The sequence below is a fragment of the Gymnogyps californianus genome, chromosome 4, assembly GCF_018139145.2.
Source record: "Gymnogyps californianus isolate 813 chromosome 4, ASM1813914v2, whole genome shotgun sequence".
Classification (NCBI taxonomy): Eukaryota; Metazoa; Chordata; class Aves; order Accipitriformes; family Cathartidae; genus Gymnogyps; species Gymnogyps californianus.
In genome coordinates, this window is record NC_059474.1 from 34,019,193 (window position 1) to 34,045,357 (window position 26,165).

At 39.5% G+C, this 26,165-nt stretch overlaps 1 protein-coding gene across 5 annotated transcripts in view; it reads right to left on the reverse strand.

Annotated features, from left to right (window-relative positions):
- MTUS1 (microtubule associated scaffold protein 1) overlaps positions 1–26,165 on the reverse strand; it is a 126,978-nt gene that overhangs the window by 26,380 nt on the left and 74,433 nt on the right. For 4 of the 5 annotated variants that reach the window (XM_050896751.1, XM_050896750.1, XM_050896752.1 and 1 more), the window contains one exon: positions 2,133–2,350. In XM_050896751.1, the coding sequence (XP_050752708.1) occupies positions 2,133–2,350 (218 nt within the window). Of the gene's footprint in view, positions 1–2,132; positions 2,369–10,743; positions 10,765–26,165 lie in introns of all 5 variants that reach the window. The other variant, XM_050896753.1, reaches the window with a different exon arrangement.

Sequence of the window (26,165 nt, forward strand, 5' to 3'; positions counted from 1 at the left end):
CAGCTCTTTTCTCCATTTGGCCAGGCAGCCTGTCCTCGACCCTGTCTCACCCTCACACTGGCTCTGACCACACATTAGGACGGTCCATGTCGCTAATCTGGGAAAGAAATGCTCTCTCTTTGGCTGAGTTAGATTTCTGGTAGTTGCAAGCTGAATCAGCCTTCTGCAGGGACAGAGCAGCACCAGAGGAGTCCAGAGCAGGACCTTCCTCTGGTTACAGCAAGCTGTTTCATCAGCTTACACTGCATCGTGTCACTTCGCACTTGCTCTACTGGGAGGAATGGAAGCACAGTTTTGTTCTTCATGTAACCAGCTAAGCACAATTTTTTTTTTTTTTTAAAAACCAGAAAAGCTGAAGCTACTTTCAGTTGGCTCTGCAGTAGTTAAGCTATGAGGCCCTGCCTTATGAGCTAATACCTAACTCCAAGTTTCTCCCCGAGTTTACCCAAAGAGTTTGAAAACTACACTGAAGGGGTCCCCAAGAGATACTTCAGAAAAACAAGCGTATGGCCAGTTGAGATTGTTAGCTGTACCAGACTCCACACCTCACCAGAAAGGAAAAATACCCAAACCAATGAACAAAACCAAAACAACTCTTCACAGTGTTCCCTAAACCACAGAAATCCTACAGGATGTTTCCCCCAGCTAACTACCAGATTCTGAGTATTCCTTACATCACCATGGCAGAAGAGTCCTTCTCACCCCTACGGTAAGTACACAAGAATAAGACAGTGACTTTTCAGCAAGCATTGTCTTATCCTGGGAAAGAACAACCTCAATACCAATAACTGGTATGAAAGTACATCAATATGTCATATTTAGCCCAGTTTCATGTGCTTAGACTTAAGTCTCCAAGATTACTAATTTTATAAAATTTGATAGAAATAAAATTTCTTTTTTCTTTCCATCTGCAAAAGAATAATGAAGAGGAAGGAGCAAAATTACTAGTTTCCTCCACGGAGTTCTCTCTTCCCTCTATCTTCAACACCACTTTTTTTTTTGCCTGCCTTAATTTTTTCTTTTTCTTTTTTTTTTTTTTTTTTTAAATAACCATTCCCATTATTCTAAAAAAAAAAAAAAAATCATGTTTACACTAAGTGACCTCTAAAATAGCCTGGAAGAAGCAAATATGTACGGCAGGCTTCTTCTCATTAAATATGACATTGATAAAGTATTCCTGAATTTTAAAAAGTTGCAATACAAAATATTTGAGAGAAGGATCTAGGCCAAGACATTTAATTCTAAAAGTTACCAAAAATCAAGGTGCTTATTGTACAGTAATTAGAAGACTGCACAGAAATTTAGCAGTGAGAATTTCACATATAAATTTCACAATTTCATATTAGATGACAGGCATCCAAAAATCCTGTATCAAATTGCTTTGAAGATCTTAAACCAGTTCCTTAGCAGAGAAAGGTGTTCCAAACAAGAGTTTAAAAAACTCAACCAAACCATTTCCTTAACTTCAGGTTTTTCTTCTCTCAGAAGTTTTCAAAGCAGACCAAAAGTTTCTAGTGTAATATCAAACTGATTAGGTCATTATGTATGCCACAGACTAGAACAAATAAATATTAAACTACATCAGATTAATTCCACTCTGAATTCCAGGTGCATTTCTATTTTTTTTTTTTAATGAAATGTTGATAATTTTAAGACACCACCAATAATACAGGATTCAATAAATACAACCATTATAACTCACACTTTATTCTGAATAGCTCAAAACCATACCTACCCCTTATATACTCTTCTATCCAATGCCAGATAACAAAACAAGGTCATGCAGATTATCTGTTGAAACTAGCCTTTCCTACAAGGGCAGAACTTGAAGTACATACTTGGAAAGGTACTCAACCCTGAAGGACTCTCTGACTACAAACATTTAAAAACTTCTCTTCTAAAAAGGATGTGAAGCTGCAAAGAGGCCATAAAACCCAGTGTCAGGGTTTTTATTTTTTATTTTTTCTATTCAACTGATGCCAGGAGCAGGTTTACTGCTACCTCTACAGGAAAACAGAAATCTTTGGAATGGAAACACAGATGTTATGTATTGGTATATTAATATTTTCAGAAGCCCTTGTTGAGAAGGTTGAAAAAATTAAAGCCAAAATTGATTAGCTGCGAGTTCTTACCTCAGACTGCAGGTGCTGGATCACAACTGTTAATGCTTCAAACTTCTGGTTACTGCTTGTCAGGAATTTTTTCAGCTGCAGGATGATTCCACTTTGGGTCTCACATTTTGTTTTGTACTGTGTCAATTCAGCTGGTTTTGTGCCAGGTGAATGCAATTCTGTGGAGGCTTGAGTCCGTATGCACGAGCTCTTGGGACTCCGCTGCTTGCCCTTGTCAACTAAAACAACAACAATAACTAATTAATAGGCACTTTATGTTGAAGTCTCACCAAAACTTAAAAGACAGGTGCAAAAGAAAGTAGTTATAAATTCTTACATACACTTCCTGAAATACTAACTAGGAGAAAGGGTTATTTCAGTAGCCCTGCAGAGCAGACACGATCATCTGCCAGGTTAATTTCTAGCACCATAACCTTGTATACAATGTTTTGCACTTCATGCTCACCTTCACATATTCTGTGGCTTACTTTTCAGCATATTCTTCACACTGTGCTTTGAATAAATATTTTCACAAAATGCAAGATCTCTGTCATCCTACTTATCCAGTAACTTATTTCTAACATAAGAGTTGACCACTTTTGTTTGCAGCATGGATTTCATATTTCCTGTACCATTTTCCCTATATTTACTTGATCTTTTTCTTCCTTTTAAAATTTTCATAGCTAAAATTCCCCTCTCTGGAGTTCAGGTTTGAGCTTTATTAACTAGAGGTCTTGCAGCATTTCTTAGTGTCAGCAATTTCAGTCCCAAGGATGAGACTTTAAAAAAATACTCTAAAATGTAATATATTTCAAGTTTGCCCTGCCACTATTCACGGTCCAAGAATTACATTGTTGATTTAATATGCCTAGTTATGTTGCAACCTCAATCCCTTCACAGTACACAATCATCTCATGTCAGAGGAAACCATGTTACATTATCCAGTGCTTGACTCGTAAACACCGCGGAGGTTACAGGTTTCTCTGCTGCCTTCAGACTGGAAAGGGAGTACAGTACTGCTGTGCAGATAGGGCCAGTCTTCCCCGTTTGATCACACAGGGAACGAGCAAACACTTTTGCAATAAAAGGCTGATGCAATACCTAAATATCCCTTGGCAATTTAATGAATACATCTAAACAGATTACTTTGTACAGTTTCAACTGAACAAGATTTCTTCAAGATAAAGTGAAAAAACCTGAGAGGTGAGATCTGGAGAAAAGAAAAATAGGAAAAAACAGGGGACAAACTAACCAACTAGAAGTAGTTGCTCATGAATCCTTTCTGAAGCCCAAGCACCGGGTTTGAAGGTTGTCAAGCGACTCTGGAATAGTCCTAGCAGTGCAAGGTTCAATCACACAACTGGAGACAGTTTTAATAATAAAAGCATTGATTCTCAGTCAATGTTAGTCTGACTGACACATCAACTATTGCATTAATACATCAGTCTCGCACAGCCTTCATTTGTTTTCAAAGCATTTGAAAACAAATTTCCTGTTCAAAATACTGATGTCCTCTGTGCCTCTCTGAGCACGGTATAAAGTGCCTCCTGAGCCTATTAATTTTCCAAATAAATCCTCTCTAGGCAAGATTTTCAGTCATGCCTCATAGTTAGAGAATTGTCAGCATAGCGCTTTATCATGTTCATATGCTCTTGTACTCTTGGAGATTTCACTACACTTCTGCTCAGAGATGATGACTGTTAAAGGGTGTATTTCCAATTCGAAACATACCATCTTGCAGTTTAATAGCAGAGCTGTTAAAAGGTACATTAACATGATAACCCAAATCAAAATACAAACCTGTAGGGGAAAGAAAGATCAAGCTTGGCTGCCAGTTCTAGTTAGCTTATTTTTACCACCATTTTAACTAATGTGACCACTTCTTTTCTCGCAGTGCAGACATAATGATGTCCTTTGAGTAGATCTCTCTAAATGAATGACAGTTCACATTTGAGAGCAACTGTGTCCATTTTCCAGCAATCTTATGGAGAATACCATGTTTAAGAAAATACTGTTTACCTTCTGAAGCTCCTTCAAAAATCACAAGAGACAACAATCAAGGAGAGAGGAAAAAAAAAAAAGAGCAAGGACTAGAGAATAAACACGTACAGTCAGTCCTTCCCTGCCCTACTGGCTCACATACTCCTACTCTCTCATATATTCCACCTCCCTTCCTGAATGCTCCACTTCAATAAACAGAGAACTAGAGCACTCTTCTTGATTTAAGGGTACTTGGTAAATTCACTGATACAGACGCTAATGTCATCGTTGAATTAACTATATGAAGTGACTTTTACACCCATTTGTAGGACTCTGACAGAGCTGCATTAAATCTGAACAAATGTTTGCAGACAATTTTTATTCTGGGAAAAAATTACATCACATACTGTTACCTAATGAATTCGTTTCATTTAAATACAGTGATACAACAGCTAACCACTAATGACACAAGACTCCAGATATCCAATGTTTCCAGAGTTCAGCCAGTTTTTATCAGTTTGCCAGTTTCACACCATTGCTTTTATCATAGTACCCAGACTACCAAGTCTTTTCCTAGAAACTCAAACATCCAACCAAGCCAACCCTGGATACTATACTGAAAAAAGCTGACCAAAAAACATGCACTAGAGAAATTCAGTGACATTCCTGTTAGCAATTTTATCATAGACATGTGCTATACACAGCCACTTCAAGTGTTGAAAAGCATTTCTCTGCTAGCATGAACCCTCTGTAGCATAAACCGCCTCTACAGATTAACACCAGTGACACTCCAATGCTTATTTATGGCCTACGTACCTCTGGGCAATGACAGACTGTTTCCAGATTTGTACAGAAGGCACGCTGTGATGTCAAAACAAAAGCCATGCTTTCATTAAAACAAAAGCATCATGAGTCTAATTACTGATACAACACATCAGTGATGGACTCTAAATTAAAGACAGTATTGGTTACCAGCCCAAGTCCTCCTCACTTTGGCCTTTTTACTTGCCACCTTTATACAGTCAGACTTGTAAAGCAGAACAATTTCCACCCTTCAGTTAGGTTCTGGACTCCTCTCCAACAGGCTTGAAAACACTGTACCCAATCTAGTTGAAATGCTCAATTTCTGAAGACTAGAAATCAGATTCTCAAGTACTGCATGCAGCACAGTAACCAGACAGAATCACCATCTAGGGTCCTATCCTTCTTCATATCAGTCAAAAAATAAAATAAAAAAAATTAGCACTGATTTTGCAATGACTAAGCCTTTCGATCATTGAATCATTCACAGAAGATTTGATATCTTGCTGGCAAAAAGAATACCCCGTGACCTTGGAAAAGGTCCAGAAATCCTCCCACTCCCTCTACAGTCACTACATGGATGGCACCAGCCGACTCCAGTTCTTTGGGGAGAATATTAGACCCATCCCAAGCTTTTCCATAAAGCAAACATAGCTTCTCTAGTTAACAGGCATTCAAAAGCCAGAAATACACAACTGTCTGTACATCAAGGTGTGTTCCATAAAGTTACGTTTAAGTGCTGGGGTATTGCCCAGCACTTGACATTGTACTTGGCTGGCTATCTCAGAACTTGCCTGGTACCGCTGGTTTCCTGAGCCTCTCTATCTTGTGCACTGTTGCTGGATTACCAGATGAAACATCTATCACCCACTTTTTGCTTTGCAGAGCCAAATCAAAGCCTTCATTTGCTTATCATGTACTAGGAAGGTCTGTGTAGTAATGTCTACACTAGCTAGAAATTATTTTCTTTAAGCAAGAGATTCAATTGCTAAAAAAATTACATTTCTTAAAAGCATTCCAAACAACCTAAACAAACTACTTGACAAGCACAAGCACCAACAACCTCACTTCTCTCCCCACACTTTTGCAGTCACCATTGTCTTACCCCTAAGCACCTTCTTTTCACACTCCTCATCCAAACTGTTAGCTTCCACAGGTTTTTCAAAACCCATATGTGTCTTGTGTAAGCATTTTTCAAAGAAAAATCCTTGCTCAACATTTTCTTTTGTAGGAAGATGCAGGCTGGTAAAAACTTTCTGCCTCTCCTCCATTTTCTGGAAAGCCTTGTCTACACATGTTAAATTAGTGCTCACTTCTTTGATCAGTAAGACCAGATCAGCCTGAGTATTTAATCGAGCTTCCATTTCTTCTCTTACTCGCTGGATTTCCTCAAGCACAGTTCTTATATCCAAGTGACTGGACTTCACCTCCGCTTTGAGGTCTTCTTTCACCTGTTGCTGGCTCCTCTGCAGTGCTAACACTGTCCTGATTTCCTTCTGAGATGTTTCCACATCATGCTTTAGTTCCTTCTGTCCAGCCTGCATTGCCTCCTGGCTAGCTTTCACTTCTGCCAACAGAGCAGCGAGGCACTCCATCCCGATCCCACGGGAATCACAGGACCTCTTCCAGTGTCACAGCTTCCGAGCAGTCAGGGACATTTGTGAGCCAGTAGCAGATTTCCCTGGATAGCAAGAGAGCTAGCACATAGCCCTTGGTATAGTATCCTACCTCAATTTACAGTGTGCTGCAGTGAAGGTACTAGGTAAAAGTCTAGTACAAGGCGAGACAAAGGCACTAAATGAAGTACTTCAATAAGCAGGGCTCTAGAGCCAGAGCTCCTTCTCAGGACTCAGCCAGAGTACTAATCAGTTTAATTGGCAGATTATGCCACACCTGAATTTTTTAAAATCTTTTGCTGACATCATTGTACATGGGACGTCACTCCAAAAGCCACTCCCAACAGTCATTTGATCTGTGCATCAATCAAAGTAGGCTCAGGCATCAGTAACCAGGTTTGTTGCAACGCAGCCAAACACTCTTCAAGAATGCAGCAGCCCTTCCTTTCCAACACAAAGGCTCAAAAGGAGCCCAAATTGCCTGCAGGAGCTGAAAGCCAAACAGTTCAACAGCACTTAGTTATTTCAAATGTATATTCAACAAGGTGATTATGCACCTGTCCTTCTGCTAAAGTTTGCAGTGAGGGTTCAGGAGTACATCTGTGAGCACCCTGGACATTGCCCCACTCCCACTGAATGCGCTCCTCATTCCCACAGCTAGCAATGCTCTTTTAGCAATCTTTGGAAGAACCCAGATCCTGAGGAAGCCCTCTAGTCCACAAACAATAAACAGTTACCAGAGCAATACGGGAAGACTGACTAATAAGATATTTCGGCAGGTTAAAGAGGCTAAGCCTTTTAGCAACCAGGTCCGAATGTTAACTTTTCTCTGTCAAAGCTAAGGCTTCTTACTTTAAGCACAGAACTCACAATAGGTCTAGGCTCCATGTAAAAACAGATAGATTAATGACACCAGGCTGTTAGGTGTTTTGTTACACAGCTATTTAATTACCCAGTCATTGGATTCAGTTTGGAAAAAATGACAAACAATGTAGATCTTGGTCTACAGAAGGCGTCAGTCTCTGCCTTCAAAGAGGTGAGCTGGTATTCAGTGCAACACCCAGCATTCAGAGTGGGACTCAGAGCAGCACATAAGCTGGAGCTCAGGAAAGCTTTTACACCACAGCTTTGGCCCTGTCATGGCTCTGGGATGCTTGTGGAGACAGTGATGATCCCACAGACACCCCAGAGCAGAGGACCTATGCTATCCACCCAAAACCACAGTAATCCCTGTCAGCACCATTTTGGGCTGGGAAGCATTACAAAGAATGCTGATAGTCCATGCATACACAGAAGCGGGATTTCCAACTCACCACAGTGCTACTGGCCAAAGAGCCAATCTGGGGAGTCCTGCTTGCAATGCAAGTTTACTGCTCACTTTCCAGTTCGCCTCCTACACTAGTCCAGGCATACTCATGGGACCAGGAAGGTATCACAGATACATCCTCCACACAGAGCACCTCACGTCTTGCAGGTATCCCCCGACTGTCCTGCTATCGCAGTGGTATCACAGCCCCTGGTGGACACAATGCCGATGGTGGAGCTTTTTTCTCAGTTTCTGTATCACCTGCCAGAAGGCCAGACACAGTCTTTCTCATGGGATTTCCCCAGCACAGCTACAGGCCGCAGGTGTAGTTTCTTCCCCCCTCAGCCCCTTGCCCCATTTCTAGCTGGATAGCTATCCCGAGAGCTCCTGAGCATTATTAGTCATACAGTCACCACTAAGTGCCAGTACATAAAACAGACTGCAGAAGAACAATCTGAAGTTTGAATCCAGGTAACATCTTTACCAAAAGATTGAGGTAGGTGAAGAGAGCTAGGTATGAGCACTATCAGCACTTCTGCATCCCTAGACCAACACCTGCAGTAATTCAGCTCAGCAGTGTAAGACTTCATTCCAACCCTCCTAGTGGTTCCTAAAAATCTCAGGCACAGAGGTGAAGCACTTGCAAAGACCTTGTCACACACTTCCTGGCAGCAAATGAGAATCCAGCTGAACTGATTTCCACTGGTTCAGGTATGATACAGGTAGAGAATGAGTCTCTCTCTGTGAGAAGGAGGGTATTCACCAGGCTTATCTATGTAACCACCCAAAATCTAACTCTTCCTGACAGCCCAAAGGCTTCAGCCTCCTTTCTACATGTGTGCACACCCACCCCAATTGCCGAGTGCTCTCTGCTATAATATAACACACTGTGAAGAAGAGCTCTCCTTGGAAACTGGTCTCTTGCTCTACATGAAAATATTAATTCCATCCAGAACGTAATCGACGTGTTTGGTACGTTCCTCACTCAAAGAGGTCTGATCACTAAGGACTCTTTGGTGATTTGTAAAGATCACCTTTTTCACATGGCTTCCAGGCAGGTTTCCTTTGCTTTTCTCCACTCTGGAAGACACTCTTCAAAAACTTATCTAAAAATAAATTTGCAAGTAGATACTACAAAGCAAACTGAAAGTCTACAGAGATTGCTGGTACTTTGAATTTTACAACCTGTCTCTCAACAGGAATACTTGGTAGCTAATGACACACAAACAATAGCTTTCAGCAATGCACAACCTTCCCAACCCAGAATTCATTGTCTTGGAATTACCAGTTTCTGCTGCTGTACATCTGCTTGTGCTCCAACTAAGCTGTCTCTATCCTTAATGCATTTCAAGTATCTTAACGTTTTCTCCTGTTTAGGAGAAAAACCTCCTGATTTCATAGACTAACAGAAGTCAAACACTGATGAGGATTTCCTCTCAAGAGTAAATTAATGATTAGAGGAAAAAAAATCCTATTTAAATAAAATCTGGTCTATTTGGGTGGGATGTTCGGGGTTTTTTTGTTTTGTTTTTTTAAAGTATTTCTTCTGCTTTATGAAAGCACAGAAATCCTTCACACAATTAGCTACTAGCAAACACAAACCACCCCTATTTCTATAGCTTTAATATTATGAGAATAAAGTCCATGAAGTTAAAACATCTGAGAAAAGCACCATGCATAGTTTTGAAGTCAACACAGAAACTCACTAAACCACAGTAACAGTTATATTTTACAGTGTTAAGTAATACAGCATGTTTGAAATATTAAACAAAAGAGTTTACACAAAGCTTACAGTGAATCATACAAAAAATCCATTATTTTGACCTTCAGGGTGGTTTCACATTCTGTACGGCTGACCAGTTTGTACAACTAGGACTGGGGTCAGACTTAAAACAGCAACCAGATATTTTCACTTCCCAAACATGAAACAGGAAGCCTCTAGTTGCCTCTATATATTCACTTTTCCTTTTTTCAAAAAGTCTGGTTTAAACCTAATTATAATTGGTAACTGAACACACTCCCTCACTGCAAAAAAACCCAACACACAAACAAAAAAAATCCCACCGTTGGACTTCTTGGCATTAGGCTGGCAAAGAGTTTGAGAACTGAATAGAAAGACCAAATTAACAATGAAAAAAAGAGTAAGGACTAGAGAAGACTACAGAACAGAGTACTTGCTACATATAATAGGAGGGAACACTTAGACAAGAATATATCCTTGCAAACTAGATATATAATCATATTTATGAAATCAGCCAAGTTAGAACTAAAATACTGAAGTAAGGGTAAGGAAATGCTGCCAATACATCCCACACCACACACTGAACCAAGTTATGGAAAGCATTACAAAACACGTATCCTGTACAATATTAACAGTCATGAAACACTTATAGTTAACCGTGTTCAGTGGAGTTTTGAGCTGGATCAAATTTCTCCAAATACACTGATAAACACTAAAGTAAACTTGAAGGTCTACCTGTTTTTATTAGAGCCTGAAGAACACAGACCTACGCTGCTGACCTCTACTCTAGATGTTTTATCTTTTCCTGCTGTGAGTGTGCTAGTCCCATCGATGCAGTACTGCGTGACCCACGGGTCTGATTCTGGAGTTTTTCCCTTCAGGAGTTATCAAATCTCACTCTCACATCTGAACCAGCCCATAAGTGAGTACCTAACTTCACCTTGTTTGTTAATCTTTACACAGCTAGTTCTGATGCCTCAAAAAAATCTCTACAATTCTCCTGCCATCCTCCCCCACCGCAATGCGTACAAGCTATTCGAGCAACGCAACAGAAAGACTGATCAATCATTTGATCTCATGGCTTTGATTTTAAAGTTTGCCTCGTGACAAGCTATGGTACTTCAGAGAGGGAGACTTAAGAACATCCATACAAATAAGGAAGCTGTTGGGTTTAATCTGCAGCAGTACATACATTATCTTTGAGAGGACCTGGAAATTTGGCTAGCTGTAAATTACCACCCTAAATTCTTTCAAAACTCCTGCTCTGGGCTATAAACCCAGGAAGCAGTTTCAGACAAATATACAGGGAAAGCAATCACAAAACTAAATTAACGGTGTCTGTGGGAGGGCTTGACAGGCTAGACTTGGATGGAAGTCTTCCAACAACCCCCCCAGCCACTCCACAGCTTGGTCAACTGTAATTTTTGCCTGCATCCAGCTTGGCAAGTGGCAAACGCACACCTTCCTTCTGTGCCTCTCATAGTCCAGGCTGGTGACTGTACAAACACAGACTCCTGAAGAAGTGATGTTCTAAGCTCTGCCTCAGGCCTGTCTGTATAAGCTGGTGCAGACAGCCCCAACTTGTTCATGTGTCAAGCACGTCAGTCATGAACCAGTACCAGTCCACAGGAAAGCAACTTCATTTTTCAGAGTTGTGCCTGAATAATTTGCCCAACTGAAATTCTGAAGAAGATGCTGTACCTCAGAAACTCTTCTAGCTACTTATTCAGCTGGTCTTGTCTCAGGAAGCTGGGGGAAGAGAAACAGCACTTCTCATCTTGCATCTCCCCCCGCATCAACACAGTCTGAAGCCCAAGACAACTAAATTCTTTCTGGAGCAGAACAGTAACTCTCCTTTTCTTTTACTCTTACTGTAACCTCTTCAGTTTCCCTTCTTTAGGGTCAGCCACTAGCCCACGTCCAGGAACATCAGCTTATTTTAGCTGTCAAACCCTTTTCAAGTTATTCTGAATAAAATAAACAGTAACCATCACAGAGACTTAAAAAGGTTGCAGGAACTGAACAAAACTTAACTGCAGGCAGGTAAAATCTGACCTAGATGCTTAAACTGACTCAGCAAGATTAAAACATACACAGCAGAAATCCCTCTGCCTTTCTTTGCAGGGGTACAAAGGTTTTTCAGCATATTTTTCCTTAAATGCTGGTACAGCCTGGAAGGGGAGTGCAGAATCATCACATATTATTCTAGGCATTCAGTCTGAAGTACTGTTTCTGAAGTCTGTGTCTGTCCTCTCATGCCAACTCATACGGTGACTTACAGTATTATAGCACTGACTTCTAGCCTCAGTACAGCATTTTAAATCCATCCCTTTTCACTCCTCACTTCTAGCCACAGAACTGGATATTCTCTTTCACTATAGTGAAAAGGAAAGGGAAATCTCAGATGTATTTATGCACTTCAAAGAGCTCTATACCTGTTTAATGTTTTAATTGCATGCTTAACACACACGTATCTTGCAGCACTAGCCTCACGGGGTTTCACATTGGTAGAAGCAAGTCTCTTCTGAAGCAGAGCCTATTAGCATGTCAAACGCTTCCCTGTCCGTTACAGCACTATTAGGTAAGAAACCAAATGTTTACAGACCACACCAGAGTCCTGCAGCCTAAAGTTGTTACCTAGAAACTATAATATAGCACATGCAGCTCTTTATTAGCTTCCTGCTTGTTGACACAACAAACGGAGCATGAATCAAGGGCGCTGTTTTGTTACAGCATACTTTACACAGAAACAGGGGTGGAAGAGGAAACCTGCAAATACAGGTGACTGGAAAGAAACCAAGAGATAGCAAGCAAGGCCAGTTTTCCAACTGCACACCTTTCTAAGCAAGTTTTTGCAGGATTTCCACAAAAGGCTTAGCAACCCCAAGCAGTCCTTAACTACTTCTGCACAAGGGTTCTTCGGAAGACAGATGCGAGCCTACTCCTTGCCACTTAATCTGCCCCATACTTCATACTCTTTCAGGCTCTGAAGTGACAACCCATAGTGTGTAGCAAGCCCTCTGCCCTGCAATGTGATGGTCTGGACTTTTTCTGCTGTCTCCCTGCAATCAGGAGGCACTTGAGGCAACCATGATTCCAAGGCAAGCAAAACACCTACAATGTAAGTGTGACATTGGCCTAAGGCTCCTAGATAAGCCTCAATACATCATCTTTCCAGTTCCTACCCCAATAGGCTCTCACCCACATGACAGCCTTTGAACTGTGTTCCCTGTGTGCATATGCCTATTAAAATTAACCACCTGTTAAAGCCTCAATATTTCTCAACCAAAACCATGCCTTCATCTGAGTGATTAACACTGATGTGTCTTTGTTTCCCTAATGTGTCACCTGTCCTACAGAATATGGCTCTTGAGCTTGTACAACTGTTTTAGGACACTGTCAAAGGCACTACTGATCACCTAGAACAGTGTTTTTCCCCCTTCAGGAAGTATGTTAACGACACACATTTTCATTCGCCAGTAATTTGGTATGATCTGCTACTATACTGATTAAGCATACAGAATCTCCATGTTGCATTAGCCTTACATTTCTGAAGATTATCATTTATGTTTTAAAACCTACACTAACCTTATACTGAAGCTTTGCAAGGAGCTAGATTATGATGTTTGTAAAGGTACCTACCTACATCTGAGAAAATGCATTACCTTCCAAATTGCTGGTGGCTTCCAAAACAAAAGGACAAAGACAAGTGTTAGCTCAACTCATGTCATCGCTGCAAATACCTGATCAACCAGCCTGCGCATTTTTTAAAGAGCAAGTTTGGAAGGAAAGTCTGGTGATCAAGACTGTCTTGAACTGTGCCTGACGCTGTCTTAGTGTTGCATGTTTCTTTGTCATTTCACCAGTAGCTCTTTCTTTTCCAGTCTTGATGATGGCAAAGTTAGTATCAGGTGACATGATGTCAAATGGCCACACATTTTGTCAACCCCAGTAGCGCTGCACTGACGAAGTCAGTGATGATGTCAGGAAAGAATTTAAAACAACACTTCAAAATAGCAACGTCTAAATTTTCTAGCAGATCAGAAGATTGGAAGGGATAATCTTTACAAGCCACATTTTACAAAGGACTTAAAGGAGTCCCAGACTTGAACATTGAGCGTATAATTAATGTACCAGACAGATGTCTGCCTGTTAAATGCATAGTACACATGCAAGCCTGGCTAATACTCTGAAATCTCAGCATTGTGCCCATGACACTTTTTACCTTAGGTACCACAGGCCTATCTTACAGAAGCACTAGTTGAATTTTGAACACTTAATACACAAAGTGATTTTGTCTTAATATTGCATTCACAATATGTTTAGTCAAGTTTACTGGAACTGTAACATCTAGAATTGAATTAGATTTTCATCTAGCCAGTACATATCAAGCATGAATATGAACCACACATCAACTACAAAGACAGAAATACTAATAAGCCCACCATACATTCAGAGATGACTGAACTAAATAAACAAATTTGAAATGCTATGCAATTTACAGAAGACAACTCTAACATGCACCACAGACTACCAGTGGATCAGGTTTGTTCTGGTTATTTTCTAAATAACTAAGAGCAATATGGATGCTTGATTTCCTAGCTTGTTCTGAACTAGGACAAAGCCTGACACATGCTAGTTAACCATACAGTGCTACATATCACTGTCTGAGGAAAAAGAAAAGCAGGGGGGAGATGGCAGAACTAGTTTACTTTATTAGTAATGCAAAGCCTAGAGCATGGATATTTTGACATGAGGGGCACTGCGTGTATGTACACTGATGAATCAACTCTTCATGCATCTTAAAAATAATACTGCAGAGAGTGATCAATTTTTAAGCACAAAGACAACAACAGGATGGAAAGTAATTGCACGAGGATGTGTTATGGTGTGCTGCAGCCTTGGCCAATAAGGACCAAGTTAAAATTTGTGAAATATCTCAATCTATTATCCTTGCTTTAGATATTTGAATTTTGCTAAATCAGTTCATCATATACTCCACGGGCAATCTTAAATCACTCAATTCCCCAGCTTTTGAAAGCAAGAAGAGAAAGTGCTATATTCAGAAGCTAGCAATTATGTTTACATAAGGGGTTTACATTTAAGTAAGTTTCTAGTTCAGGTGTTGCTCTGGGTAGGCAGACATGTGAAGCAGTCCTCTCCTTCTGCATACCTTCTTATAGTTGCAGCTGTGCCTTGTCATCCTTGAAATGCACAGCTGCCCAAAGAACCAAGCACAGAAAAGACTACTGATGTTCCTCACTCCTCTCTGTTCCTATTTCCTCTCCTCTGACTTTTCTTCCCATTTCCACCTCCCGTACAAGAAGTTGCTCCTTGTTGTCTGGTGCCCTCTACTGCTTCATCACAAGTACAGGACATGGCATATTTCTGCCCTTCATTCTGCAGCTTCTGTCTACAAAGTTATGCCCCAGAGTCAACTGGGACCGGGAATCCCACCATGACTTGCCAGACCCCATTAATTGCCTCGCCAGTGCAAATCCTGATCCCTTCTTATCTCCGCTTCCTTCTGGGATACATTCAGGGCTACCACTTACCCTGTTAGCAGATATTTAGATGTGGGATATCTTCACATCTGGGAAAAGACTGAGTGGGAGCAGTGTCAGGGGGTGGCATCACAGAAAGAAGCCTGCTATATATCCACACATGTGCGTGCACGTATGAAACGTTCAGACAACACCAGAGAGCAGAACGACATGTCAAGGCCACCCCCTTCTCCTTTTCCGGCCTTTTTGCAGAACAAGCCTTTCTGTAGAACCCAGCTCTCACATGCCATCGGGGGCGAAAGGGCTGAAGCACAGCCAGAAAGGAAGGAGCCATTTGAGTTGCAATGGTTGAACTCATTCCTTCCTTAATATTTTAGTCCACTCTTTTGTTGACTACCATGCTCAGCATCAGAAACATGAGGCTGGAAGAAACCTTCAGAAGCCATCTACATTACTCCTTCTTGGGGCAAGGTAAACACCATTTAGACATAAAAGGCATTTCATCAAACTGTTTCAAGTCTCATCACAAAACACTCCCCTGCATTTTTTCATTATACCTTTTCTTCCAGCTCAAACCTGATCTGACTTCATGTAATTAAATCACTGGCTATAATCTCTCTACATACCACATGTTTCATGGAGATACTAACAGGCTAGCAGACACGTTTTCTCTTCTGTTCTCACCTATGTACGATAGTCTCCTATGTTCTGGGAAGTCAGATACGTAGACAGCTTAACCATTTCTTCAACTACTTTTCAACATGCTTCCTTCCCAAAGGGCTGGCAAGAACCATAAGTATGCTTGGGATAACATCAAGTAACTGGGACAGACACTGTTACTTACAAATCCAAGTAAGAGAAGTTAGCAGACTTAATTTTTTGCATCACAAATTTGTTCTAGATCTATCTGTCAAGCTTGGCTCCAATGACCCTAGGTTTTAACAGCTAATTGCAGGAAGAACTCCAAAGAAATCCAAACCGGATTCTTGTAGCATATAGAATTAAGCCCTTAGGTTTGGAAGCCACTTTCTGCTTATGTACTACGGAGGTCCACTTTGTTGCAATAAAAGGAAAAAAATACCAAAAACCAAAAACCTAATTTGGAACTTTAACTGAATCACTGAGCTTCATTTCATCAATTGTGCCTGCCTCTAATTTAACGTAGCAATTCTTCCTTCACAACCAATACATGATTAGTTAACTGCCAGAACATTTATTACCTCGGCTTAATGTTAGATTCAAAAATTTCATATTTCTTTCTATTTTTTCTGAACTGCTCAAAGTCTTTCAGAGTAAGAGTCTATGTAAGGCTCAGTAACTTGCAAGGAACCATAATCTTCCCTTGAAAACAACTGTACAAAAGAGACCTGTAAAATACATTTTGACCACAAGACTAGCACATTAATATGCAACATCATTTCTTGTGCAGTATCTGCAGCTATCTCGGATGGAGAGGATAGAGTGGCTTTTAGTTTGAACTCAGAAGCTATTTATTCAATTACACTGGTATGAGCTGATGTTATATGACTGTAACAAATGTCACTGGACTTAAGCGTGGCACTGAAATGCTGCCTAAAGGATATTATGGAAGAAAAAGTAGGACAGGCAGTGGGAATTTAAAGAGCCTCCAGAGCCTTGGTTATATTTTGTATTCTTGCCTTCGTGCCAAAACTGTTTCTGAATGTATTCAGGAACAGCTTCCTGTGTTTATGAAACTCTACATCCATTTAAAGACAAATAAATCCAGATTACACTCAAATTCACTGATGATGTTCTTTAAAAAGCTAGGTGATAGCACTTCTAAGCATGTAGGAAGCACTATAATCAGTGCTAAGTTATCCATAATAGCCATACTTTATCTACCAAGAGATAAGTAAAAAGTTCAATTCTAACCTTTTCCTCAAAATAGATGACTGCAATTTGCAATTTCAAGTTACAAAATAAATAGCTAACATCCAAATTCACCTTTTGGTACATACAGACTTACCTTTTAGAGAAGTCATGAATTTCTGCGTACAAGATAGAGTATAAAACAATTCAGAGACCAAGCTAGGACATCAATTTTGCCCACAGATTTAAAAAAAAAAAAAATCAGTGATGATATAGGCATGATTAAGCTTATAGGTTCAAAATGAACTGAGAAGAAAATAAAGTTTATAGTAACTGTTCAACTTCCCAAATCCCTTCAAGAATCAGTCCTAGAGCTCTTAGGAGCTATGTAGAAAATGCTAATGTAGCATTTTCAACATTGTTCACTATGGTATCACCCAATGTCCTTGTTTCAATCAATATCTCTACTGGTTTTAATCACAGCCCAAAATGGCAACCCAGCAGGCTGCTCCTCCCCAGCTACACTGACTTCATTTGATGAGTTCAGGTTCAGTCCCAAATTAGGTGTTTTCCCATAATTAAAAAATAACCAAGCAGTTACTTTGCGAAAAGTATGTGGAAGTGATGGTACAGATTAACAATAGAGCGGAGGCATATATTTAGCTTACTTTCAGAGGACTACCCTGGCATGTCTAGAAAAATCACATAAGGGAAGTTGCATTAAACTTTTTCTATATGTAACTAGAGGATTATCTATTTCTACAACTGTTTCACAGCTCAGTTAAGAATCTGGGTTACTCTAGATCAGTACTGTTTTTGTAAGGCACTAGAAATAGTATTTGCATATATCCACCTCCACCGGGTTGGGTTATATTTACAAAAAATGCTCATACTGAAAGTTATTTTTACTTTTACATATATTACTATTCCAATTTACAGTTTAAGCACCCGTGCTATTCTTCATGTTAACTGCGTTGATATGTGTAATCAAAAAGAAGTAAAGTCTCTGCAGAATGAAGGAAAATTCAGGCAGCCACCAAAACTAGAGATAAGTTCACAATACACTTGGGAAAATCTATTTTAGGAGGCAGCAGCACAGCATGTTTTAAGAAACACCAGCATAGTTGAACACGTGTCTAAAATTAACCCCGAAACGCTACTTTAAACTATCCTAGTGGTGAAACACAATTTGCTGGTCAACAGAATAAAACAGCATCTTAATAGAACCATGTCAGTTACTGCTGGTTAAAATCATCCACATGAACTCAATCTTCCATGCTGCAGTGAAAGTGCAAGACAGAAAATACGGCATCTCAAGTGCCACATACCAGCTCTAAGTGTCACTGGAGCACCCCCTTTTCAAAAGACACAAAAAAAATGCACTTATACAATTCTTGGCAGTCACCACATCATAGTTAAGGGCCTATTTGTGTATTTCCTGTTATGTTAAACAGTTTTCCTGCTATTAAGCAGCAAAGATGTCTCCCCAGGGATGTGTCCAGAACACTGCACACCATTGTTTCAGGAACAGCCTGAGCGCAACCCAACAGAGCCCACGTGGAAATGTCTTGCCAAGCTGAAAACAAAACAGAGAACAGGGCAGCACCCAGCGCTTTTATTAGCCACAAGATATAATATGTCCCCACCCTTTCAGAGGTGCACAGTCCTTCCGCTGCTTGCTGACCGCCCTGGAAGTCAAGGGACTTCTCTTCCCAATGACTCCTAACCAAACTGCACAACTAAAGATCACTTTGGCAAAGGCTGCCTGACAGGTACCAGTGCTCCCCTCAAGGAGGGATTGCTTGCCATGCCTGCTGTGGAGTCCAAGCAGTTCCTGTGGAAGAAGTTTAAAACATTCATCACATCATTCTTTGCATTTAATGTTCCCTTGAGTCTCTTCTGCTTAAGCTAACAAACAACTATGAAGATGACAGACTTACATTTTTGCTTAATTGAGTGGTGGGCAGGGAGGGAGGGAAAGAAGACAACAGAAACTTTTTTTGAGGAGCTGCTACCTCAGGTAACTGCAGTGTTCACTAGGGGATACCCATAGCTTACTGCAAAGACCAAAACCCTTATGTAAGGTTAACCCCCACGCAAGATCCCTAACTACAAACACCTCTACTCATGCCACCAACAAACACAGCAAGAAAAATATTCACTGCACATTACACGTGCATCTCCTCTTCCTTGCCCCTAACTCCTAGCCGAGAGGTCCCTCCCAAGACACAGCAATATAAGTTTAATTGGGTTATGCTACTCAGTTCATATGAGGACTTTTTTTTTTAAGTGGCAAAATACCTCAGTTTGATAAGCAGGTGGTAGGTTGTACAGTAATATTTGTGGAAAGAAGTGAGCCTTGATTTTATATTGGTTATACAACAAGTGGCCCATGCTTATGGCTAAGAAAAGCAAAGTTTTCTAGCTGTCTGTTTTATTCAGAGTATAATAATTTGCAACTAGCTTTATAAATAAGCTCACTCATTCTGCTGGAAGCATTTCCAATATTCCTGTTTTACTACTACAAATCTTTGAAAAAGCTTAGCACAAAGTCTCTTCTTGTAATAAGTAAAGACATAACTTTTTTAATAATTTAAGTGCTTCTGATATTAGCAATATTTGCACACAGATAAAAATGAAGCCCACTGAAATATCTGAGAGTCTAAAAATAGTATTAAAGAAGTGAAGTCATTAATTAGTATTATTTGTAACACTTTCCTGACTTTTCTACTGAAAGATTGCTAGCTCTCTTTAAGAAAAGGATGAGCTATCATTAGAAGAATTTCACCACAGATGTTCCCAGCTGTCCTGTTTCCTGCCTAACTAGAAGTATTTCCATAACATCACATACAAACTGTTTACATGAGCATCTTGAGGAACAACCTTTACTTCCTATAAATGTGTAAGCAGCACACTACTATGACAAGAAGTAGCAAAATTAAACCTAACCAGGAGTTGAACACAAGACCCAGGGTTATTAGCGCCCTTGCTATGACCACTAGACATCAGTAAAGATGATGCCAATGGAAGGTTCATAAATAGCAACTGTAAAGAAACATCTCGGCCAGATACAAGCCAAGTTATTTAAGGTGGGTTATTTTCACATTTGAGTATGTGGACAACTAAATTGAATAGGATTTTTCTTTTTTTAAAGAAGATTTAAAGATGTAAGTTACACTGCTGATGAATTCATTTTTCAGAAGATCAAATGCTATTTTCTTCTCCCTGTAGGATGGAGAACAAAACAATACTCCATTACCAGGAAAAGGTAATGGGGAAGAGCACTGCTGGTGGACATGGTTAGAAAGGTGCTGGTGATACCACTAACTGTCATCTAAATCATTAATTAATTCTGCAGCATTAGTTTACCATATTATCATGGTAAAAATAATTGCTTAACCTCCTCTTAAAAATAAGATTTAATTCAATCAAATCTTTCTAATAAAAACACTACTCCATTGGACCACAGACAGCAGATACATCTAGAGAAGAACAGAGAGGTACAGGTGAATTCAGCAAGCTAGCCAGCCTGACCAATGAAGCCTTCACTGAATTTTGCTCTGGGGTAAGACAAGACAAGAGATATGGGGTCTGCTTGCAAGTAATTTTCCAAATAAGTTAGTTTTTGGTACAATATTTGGTGAAACAGTCAAGAGCTGTTTGGAACACCAGCACTTTTCCTAAAGGCATCAAATCGATCAACTTTGGACCTAGGTTCTTCCTATGCATCATGCCACTCAGGGATTAGAATTTTTTAAATAATAAAAACAATGGAGACACCGCTTCATTTCATGACACTAAATTAACAGCCAATCTATAAACAGAAACTGTCATCTCTTGCCACTGATTGCAATGAGAGTGGTAAGTGTGGTCCCAGTCTATTCAGTACTGCCTCCACAGTACTTAATATATATCTGATTAATTGAAGATGCAAGAAACCTTTTTTGCCTTCCACCCCACTCCCACATCAGAGTTTTCTGTGCCAACAAAGAAAGAAGAGTAACACAAACCAGTGAGCCAACTGGCTGCAAATACTCAAAACGTTGCATTCTAGCACTGAAATGTCATGGTATCGTTTTCCTCAAAAAAAGCTATTGCTTTATGCCTTAGAAAGTTCAAATTAAAAGGACTGAAGAGGTAGTAATGCTTTATTTGTCTGAATGCTGCAAGCCATTTCTACTATGGTAACAAGATTCATTTGCACAAGCTGCAAAACTGGTAGAAGCCGCTTTTAAAAGTTTAAGTCCAGTTTTACAACACTGGAAATACCCCGAAGTAATTTAAAAGCTATTCAGGTTTTTAAGTGTAATCGTAGCTGCCTGTCACTTTCAAACCCCAACCTACTTCATAGCAATAGAAGTTGCAGCCAGACCCTTTTCACCTATTAGACATATCAAGTGCGAACAAATGCACACTTAGAATATGCAATGATATTAGCAGAGATAATTTGCTAGGTCTTTTATATTTACTCTCCAATTAACTATTCTTCTATGAAGTTGAGCTTGAAGCAGCAATTCTACTTATTTCATGTTGACAAATACTCGAGGCATCCTTCACATATAATTAATCCGTTTAAGTGAAGGAATAACAAAATCCAACATCACTCACTACAGAGGAGCCAGAATGCAAAAGTTGCCATGCATCTGCTTTTCACAGCACTCCACTTCTTTCTCCAACGATTTTTTTGAGCAAAGCTCCTCATTTACATTCATTTTCATGCTTTATTAAATATATGCACATTTTAAGTGTTAATATCACATATAAGTTATTGCTTTGACTTTGGTGTGGTTTTTGTTGGTTTGTGGAGTTTTTGGTAGGGTTTTTTCAGTTGTGGTGGGTTTTTTTGTTTGTTTTGGTGGTGGTTTTTTTTTAGCAGCTCCTTTCTGCTATTCAGGCTTCCTTTGAAAAGGACTAGAGTTATCTTCATTTTATATCTATCGTAAATGCATCAATTGGAGACTTGTATAGAGTACAAACTATACTTAAACTCCAAAACACAGAGCCCTACCACTTGAAAATAAGAACCTCCATTTAGCTATCACCTACATACCTACTGAAGCTATGACCTATTAAGATTGAAATCAAGCACATCAGGCAGGTCATTTAGTACCCAGCACATGAAGTCAGGAGCAAAGAGTCTCACTGACTTCAACAGGAACATGATTAAATCCAAAATCCCCCATGACAAATGGGTTCCAGCTATTCAACTTCTTTTGCTCAGAACAGATAAGCTGGCTTGACTGCTGAACTATATTTTTCCTTAGTAGGTGACACAAATATTTAACATACTCATCCTGTATCAAATTTTTCCAGCAGACTTCTAGATTTAGAATACTTAGTAGGGTTGAGTGTGTTGGGCAACTTTCTACAGTTCTATATTAAACTGTAGTGTCAGACATTAATCAGTACTTCAGTTACTCTTTGGGGGGAGCGGGGAGGAAAAAGGCATATGAACAGTTAAGCAACTCATGACACCTGAGGCTTTCAGAATTGAGCTTTAAGAGCACGATGTGCAGAAGTAATTTCAAAGTTCCCAATGTGATCTGAAGCAGGATTTGGGAAAGAAATTATATTGGAAAAGGATGTCATCTGCTCAAAAAAAAAAAAAACAAAAACCCAGGTCCGTGATGTTTGCTTGTTGCTAGCAAGGCAAAAAGGAAATTTTTAAAATTGGTATTGCTGTAGTGACATCAGCTATTCTTTGTCCTCTGAGACACCTCTTATTCCCAAGGTAATGAGACTGACTAGGTTTAGTAAGCAATGGAAGTCACCAGAGAGATAAGAGTACTAAGTACAGTTTGCTTAGGAGAAGAAAAGAAAGAGGAAGAGCAGCAAGAAGGGCTGGAGGAAAGCATTTTGAGATAAAACAGTTTACCACAAAAGCAACAGTACAGTTCAGTATACAAACCTTGAAAAACTCTGAACAAAAGGCACAAGAGCTTTGACCTCCATTTGCAAAACTAGTTCCTTGTCTAGAATTTTATCTTTATGCAAGAGAAAACATAAGTAACTCAAAACGACTGTTTTGAATCATTCATAAAATAATGTCTTTCTCTGGCAGTTTATACAGAATCATACAGAGATGATGACTTACTCTGTCACACCATTGATGCATGAAGAGGATAAGAGCACTTTAGTCACTCTGATAAAACCCTTGACAGTTTGCTAAAGGAAGCAAATGTTATATTTCATCACTGAAAGACACTGGTTCATACTTAACTCATATCTATCATGTTTATGCAGTTCTGAAGTGTTGAGATTTTTTTGCAGTTACTTGCTACAAATAGGTTTATACAAGTCACAGGATGGGTAAATAAACTATTTCCTGAAGTGTTTCGGTGTTTTTGTTTTGTGGAAGAGGACACTCATTATATACAGCTAACAGTGCAGGTGTATTATACTTCCAGTAGCTGAGAAAAATGACACTTCCATGTCTGCCTGCATTTAAAGGGAGAAGGAACTTCTGGATATGACAACCTTGAAGCAGTGTAGAGCACACAGCAATGGAAGTTAGACACAAGGCAACACGCTGAATGACCTTAAGAAACACTTTAAATTTTACAGCAAATTTCCTCTGGATTTATTCCATTCCTAGAAGAAAAATCCCGTTTTATTTTGTTTCCCCTGAACAAGTTGTATGCTTACGCTGCAAGATATTTGAACTAGTCCAATTACTTTGACACCTCCACATGGACAAGATGTAAGCAGTGCAAACACACTCCAGCCCAAGGATCCATTTAACTATAAATGCAGTGACTAATCTAGACTAACTTAACCCCAGTGTACACAACTCTACGTCCAGCCATACTCCATATTGTGAAGAAACTGTGGCAGGCTGCTGCAAAATATCCTCAAGTCAGAATGAAAACCCAAGAGCAAGTTCCATTCTCTTCCTCCCAATAGTGCTTACATCCTAACTCCACCAAGTTACTGCACCACAAACTATCAGCCAGGACATGGTAACAGAAGAATCCAACTTCACCTGTGCTCTAGACTACTTTAAAACTCTACATTTCAACAATTGCCATAATATCTCAAGGATGCTCTACAGTCATACAAGGCGGTTGGTCTATGCTATTATGAAAGGGACCAAAGGATGAAATCCATGGTAATGCTTATTAAAAGTGCAATCTACACCAAAACTGGAACTGAATGTTGCTTACATAACACTCATACATATTCACATTCCTACATGGACTCTGAAATTCCTTTTTTCAATTACTCCCTCCCTTATTTGTTGACACAGGTCCTCATATATTCTATTTCTCATTGCTTATGTGACCTTGGAAAGAAGCCACATGTCGTTTTAATCCAATTAAACCATTATAAGAAGAGATACTCATACTGGCACTGCAAAAACAAATATGGCTCCTCCTGGCATTTAACAAAAAAGGAACCTTTTACGCTTGTGATATACACTGTCATTGCCTGATCTACTGTTGCTGAGTTTTATGAACCTGAAATAATCACTAACAAGCTTCGATGCATTCCACTGTTTCTAAAACTACAGTGTATCTATACATACTTACACTCTCCACTATAGAATATGACCTGGTTTTCAGATGCCCTACTTTTCTGGTATATTCAGCTCTAGCTAACCACTGGTCAGCTTTCTGCTAACACACTGACTTCCTACAAGACACAGGGACAGCAAAGGAGAAGGGGGAGACCAGGCAAAAACCTCTCTAAACTTTCAATACTATACTATTAGCCTGTACATACCGCACAGAGAAAACACACTCCTTATTTAGTGAAGTGCTGCTTAACTGGAGTACAGGGCTAATAATCTATTTTACATGCTGTATTTAACAGAGGCATCCTGCAGGCAGGTTTTGCTTTCACATCCACTCAAGCTATGTAAAACCAAAAATGGATTCTTATCATTGTAAAATTCCCTTGATACATGCACTGACATCTATTTCTATTTTTCAAAATTATACAAATTTCAGTAGCAGTTTATGAACATTTGGAAGATTGAACATTATCTCACCCCCTTCTCTTTTAGGATTTTTGTCCCTGGAATATGTGCTATATGGAAATTTCACACTGGTAGCAACATCAAGGATGTAGGTATATGCACAAAGACTCCCTTACATAAGAATTTTTAGCATCAAGGTATTTTAATCCTAGCTTAACGCCATGAAAGCAAGCTGCAAACAGAAGCCTATATTATGTTTGGATAGTCAGCTTGTATTACGTTCATAACTGAATTTATCATCCAGGAGGAACTCAGAAACCGGATTTATTTTGCCAAGTATAAGTAATGACAAGGTGAATGGTTTAGGCTGCTATGTGAAATGCCAGGACAGGAAGGAAAGCTGACTGGTAGAACTGAACTCCAAAAAAATAAAAGCAAAGAGGTTGGTGTTCAAGAGAAAGGAAATCCCTGAGAGGAAGAGCTTCTGCAAAACTAGTTTATGTAGCTGCTTGCTCCTCCCTAAGTAAAATGCAAGAAAATTACAAATAGTGCAGCAGAGAAAAAGACTTACATAATATGCAGGCTGCCGTAAGTTTCTCTAGATGTCATGTATCTTAGCTAAAACAAACAAGAAACTACTGCCACCCTCCACCAAAATGACACACATATGTCCTGGAACAGAGCTCAGCTTCCATAATCTTGTTCCCATTCCAGATACTTGCTTTATTTGCTTTACTTGCCACTGAAGATGAAGATCAGGCCAAATGCAGCTGAGAATTTAGTGGTGGTTTTTTTGTTTGGTTGTTTTTTGGATTGGGGGGGATGGGCAGAGGTAAACATATACACACTTGTCTTGAATGTATCTAAACCTTCATACTTTTTAGGTTTGTATTAACACAAGTGAGCATAAAAGTTTGCTTGTCCTACTTGCAAATAAGATGTATTTAACATGACATGTATGATAACATATCTACATGTAAATATTCAAATATTTCTCACAGACAGAAAGCCACATCATGACAGCCTGTGTTCATTCCACTTCCCTCCCTGTTTCCCACCCGCACCCATTCAAGCTATAGAAAAGACAGCACTCCCAGCAGATAAATCATTAGAATGATTAGATAAATATTTAATAGCACAGACTTCCTGATACTATTTTTGGACTTGTGCGAGGAAAGAGCAAATTCCAATTTGCATTTCATAAACAGAATAACCATCTTCCAAATGAGCAGCTCAGCACGGGTGCACGCACACACAGAGACTCAGAATATGAAACTACTTTGCTCAAAAGTCAGACTTCTGCATGAAATTCAAAAACTTTCATGCCCAGTACAGTTTTTATTTGCTAAAAATAAGCT